General features: G+C 39.9%; 1 protein-coding gene across 1 annotated transcript in view; it reads right to left on the bottom strand.

Annotated features, from left to right (window-relative positions):
* Nucleotides 1-4,869, bottom strand: part of LOC106528741 (laminin subunit alpha-5) — a gene marked incomplete in the record, with an annotated part of 162,169 nt that overhangs the window by 45,726 nt on the left and 111,574 nt on the right. Inside the window, 3 exon segments of the mRNA XM_014023988.1 lie at nt 2,911-2,963; nt 3,047-3,146; nt 4,463-4,515. Coding sequence (XP_013879442.1) covers nt 2,911-2,963; nt 3,047-3,146; nt 4,463-4,515 — 206 coding nt within the window.

The raw sequence follows: 4,869 nt of genomic DNA on the forward strand, positions 1-4,869 counted from the left end.
GTGCCACAGGCTGATTGTCTCCATGCCACACCGCATTGAAGCAGTCATTTCTGCAAAATGATTCCCCAAGTATTGAGTGCTTAACTGAACATAATTATTTGAAGGTTGACTTTTTTGTATTAAAAACACTTTTCYTTTATTGGTCGGATGAAATATGCTAATTTTTTAGATAGGGAGTTTTGGTTTTTCTTTACTTTTTTGCCAAAATCATCAATATTAAAACAATAAAAGGCTTGAACTACTTCAGTTGGTGTGCAATGAACCTAAAATAAATGAAAGTTTAATGTTTATCAGTACATTACAGAAAATAATGAACTTTTTCCCAATATGCTAATTTTTTGAGAAGGACCTGTATATGAATGACAGCTAGATGTCTTTTCATTCTTGATTTAGTAAATAACTTTGAGCTTCATGTATAAAAGAGTAGAGAACAAAAATTCTTTCCACCAACAGCTTTTACTTTAATAATTTATAACTCCCCATATCCACAGGTATGAAAAGATGGTGAGAGAGAAAAGCGCTTATGCAGAAAACAAACTATTAAATCTCTAGTTTGTTAAACTCCATATAAAAACTTTCATGGTGAAGAGTTTCTGAACAGACAGAGGGTGAAAATGACGCCTATTAAATACTGGAGGGACAGTCTGACCTCACCCGATGACCTTGACCACACAAAGTTGTGTGGTCAGTCTGTGTTTGTTTTCTTGGTTTTTCTAGTGTTTCAGTGTGTCTTTCTCTGCCCTGCAGCCCCGCCCACGCTCACCTGTATTCTCTTGTGTCTCCTCCAGGTGTTTCTCATTTGTCCTCATTAGTTTCCCTTTATATTTGGTGTCTTGTCCTCAGTCTGTGTCTGATCAATGTACTGTCTTCAGTCAGTGTGGTTGCTTTCCTTGTTCCCTTGAGTTCTTGTTCTCGTGAGAAGCTCCTGTAAGTTTTAGCTGCTACAACAGCCCACTCTTTGTTAATAAATACTTTGATTTTGCATTTTGGATTTTGCCTGCGCCCTGGGTCATTCTACCTGCACAACCTCACAAAAATCAATCTGAGTTATTTATGACAGCTAGAGCCCTGCTAGCATCTGTGACGCTGTGCAGAAGCTAGCAAGGTGCTGGGACAGCCAACAAAACAAATATGCAATTAACAGCAAGCCCAACTGGATTATTTCTTTACAATAAGCTAATTTTAATTCATTTAAATTTTTTAAACAATCATGTAAACACCCCAATCTGAATATTCTGATCTAATTCAGCTCGATCAGAATGAATTTGTAATCTGCATGAGAGGGTGACGTGCGTGTGAACACTTATTAGGGCTTGCCATGAATGAATGGAAGCAGAGGAAGGCTTTGCAAATTGCTTTGGGTTATCATGTGGACGAAAACCACAAAAATCTACCATCAAAAACTCATAGGAATACAGTGAGCTGCCACACACAGTCATGTGACCTGGAGGGAGAGCTGTCTGGCATTTAATATATTTCTACAAAGCTGAAAACAGGTACAGTACTAGCCGAGAACAAGCTTTGACAGACTTTAAATGCTAAATAAAAATCCAAGATGGCCRCCACAGCTAAAATGCAAAATTGACCATAGATCAGCCATTTTTAGACAGATTTTGTTAAAATTTGGGATGGTGGTAGAGCAAAATGATCTCCAACAAACAGTAAATTCAAATCATTTATTGGATGGCACATGGCAAGCCCTTTCATAGTTTCTCCAGGAACTTTTCTAGTTTTYTCCATCTCCATCTTCTTCCGCTTATCTGTAGTCAAATCACAGAGGCAACAGGTCCAGGAGAGAAACCCAGACATCCCTCTCCCCAGACACACTTTCCAGCTCGTCCTGGGGGACCCCGAGGTGTTCCCAGGACAGAGAGGATACATAATCCCTCCAGCGAGTCCTGGGTCTTCTCGGGGACCTCCTACCAGTGGGACGTGCCCGGAACACCTCTAAATGGAGGCGTTCAGGAGGCATCCTAATCAGATGCCCAAACCGCCTCAACTGACTCCTTCAGATGTGGAGGAGCAGTGGCTCTACTCTAAGCTCCCCCCCAGATGACGGAGCTCATTTCGGTCGCTTGTATCCAGGATCTCTTTCTTTCGGTCATGATCCAACTCATGACCACAGATGAGGGTTGGAGCAAAGACAGAAGAGTAAATCGAGACCTTTGCCTTTAGATTCAGCTTCTTTCTTCAGCACGACTAACCGAAGCAACGCCCTCATTACTGAGGACGAGGCCCCAATCAGTCGATCCATCTCCCGCTCCATCCTATCATCACTGGTGAACAAGACACCCAGATACTTAAACTCCTCTACTTGAGGCAGAGACTCTCCCCCGACACAGAGAGGGCATTCCACCCTTTTCTAGTTCTGATCATGTTAAACTGATCTGACTGTTCATGTGCTCCGATGGCAACCTAACGTAAGTCCATCTGGCTAGATGTTAATACGTCAGGTCAGTTTGTGATGCATTTCTATTAGAAACTTTAAAACAGCCCAAAATTATCCAACGCCTCAATGGTGGAAAGTGCTGGAGCATGGAGTTATTTCAGCATTTTTTTTATGTTTACGTTTATTTATGTTCATAACAGAAGTAGAACTTCTTCTGTGTTTTTTTAGGTAAAGTTTACTCTGTACGTGCCAGTACTTCTGATCTGAATGAAACACTTGTCATGATTGAATTAATTCATTTGGTGCTCAAATGATACATTCAGATTATTTAATCTGAACACATTTCCATCCCATCAAAGAGTTTTGTGAATGGAAACGTAGCTACTGAGGACATTACATGTAAGGTCGGACCACCCTGCAGGTGCAGAGCTGTGTGTCATGCACCAGCAGCACGGGTTAACTCAGTTTTGTGTCAGATACAGGAATAAAGGTAGATTTCAGAGGAAAAAGGCTGAACTGACCTGTTCACACTCAGCCACAGCGCTCAGAGTCCCTGCCGTGTTGCACTCGCAGTCTGAGGAGACGCCACGCAGCAAGTTAGTCACCACACTTACTTCCTGTTCTGAGTCATGTAAGAGGTTACTGGAGCATAATTACCGGAGCATCCATCCACAGAATCAGGGGAGAGGTTCCAGAACAGAGGTTTACATTTGTCACAGGCAGGACCCTCAACGTGACGACGACACTCACACTCCCCCTGCAGGCAGGAGGAAACCAACCAATCTGTTTGTACAGCTTAATCTACAAATAAATTAGTCTAATGTTGTTTTGTTTTAACCTTTTTAAAAGCCGTCTGCAGTGGTGGGCAGAGTTCTCCTAAAGCACCAAAGCACTAATAGGGGAACTATTTTCCTGATTAGTGCTTTAGGGCTTTTGCTAATTTTAAAATGTATTAGTGCATTAGCACTTGCTAAATTTAGAAGCACTAACTCAGGTCTTTAAGTGTTATTGATCAACATTAATTTTAACAGCTGAGGGTGAAAGCTGTTGCACATTTTGTTCATATGTGTCACTTATCCACTAGCTGACAACATATTGACAATATATGAACACAAATATGGCTGTGGAATGTCAATGATAAATCTTAAGAGAGCAACATGGCAACATGTGACTCATGTTGTCTGTTGAAGATTGTTAATGGGTTGACTGGGTTATTTTAGTGCTTTAGAATTAGCTGTTGCTAAATTATCCAGTATGTTAGTGCTTTAGAAYTAGGGAACCTAAATATTGGAGTTAGTGTTTTAGGGCTAGTGCAGGGGTCTGAAACCTGCTGCTCTGGGGCCACATGGGGCCACATGTGGCTCTTTGGTCCATCTGCAGTGGCTTTTTGAAAATATGACCAAACATAACAGAATTTTATTTTTATACCCACAACAGAAATCAATTTGTATCCAAATATATGATCAATACTGCTAATACAAGAAATAACACATTAGCTCATGCTAGCCTGTTGTTTACTTAAATATTCCAATTTCTTTATATGATCTTTCTCTCAAATCCACCAGAGTTACCTTTAAATCATTTGAAGACTAGTACATAATAATAAGAATTAGAAAAAAATGCCTGAATAGTTCAGTTGTACTAGTTTTTATGAAATTCTGTATAAACTATAAACAGTATTTTTCTTGTTTACATGAATATGGTCTTTTTATTTGTCCTGACGTGTATAATAATAAATAATATAATAATAGTAACAATATTTTTTTAGTTTTTTTATGTTACCTTCAATGGCCGTTAAGGTTCCCAAAAAGACCTTGAAAAAGCCCACGGACCACCAGTTGATAATCACAGTTATAGCTTGTTTTGCAGCTCTGGACACATTTTATTAGTGAGGCAAGAAGCACAAATGGCTCTTTTGATCATAAAGGTTGCAGACCTCTGAGCTAGTGGAACCAATTTTTAGATTAGTGCTGCCCACCACTGTCCATCTGTATCTCTTTCTCTTTAATAAAAAGACACGTCTTGTTCAAAAGGTCAGAACATTTCCTCTCTGTATGTATTAGTAGAACTGACCACTGATGGCAGGACTGCAGACTGAACCGAGCCGGCAGGATGACAGGCACCAGCTGTCCATGACAAACAAACAAACAAACAAATAAACAAACAKAAGTGTGAATGCAGACACGCCCACATCAGGAACAAGAAATAATGACCTCAAGTAAACAGCAGGATTTGGATTTCTGGAAAAATGCAGCTGAAAGCTGCAGCTGCTCTTCATGTGAGAGGCAGCCATGTTGAATTCTGAGGTCAGAAATCTCAGATTTTACAAATCAGAATTCCAATATTGGGGAAAAAAATCWGGTTTTCTTACTTGGAACTATGAAATACTGCCTTCTGAGTACAAACAGAATCCAGTAACACTTTACCATCTGCCTGCTGGAGTTTAATCAGCAATAATACATATACTGTATATATATATA

This window comes from Austrofundulus limnaeus, unplaced genomic scaffold, assembly GCF_001266775.1.
Source record: "Austrofundulus limnaeus strain Quisiro unplaced genomic scaffold, Austrofundulus_limnaeus-1.0 Scaffold401, whole genome shotgun sequence".
In the NCBI taxonomy this organism is placed as follows: domain Eukaryota; kingdom Metazoa; phylum Chordata; class Actinopteri; order Cyprinodontiformes; family Rivulidae; genus Austrofundulus; species Austrofundulus limnaeus.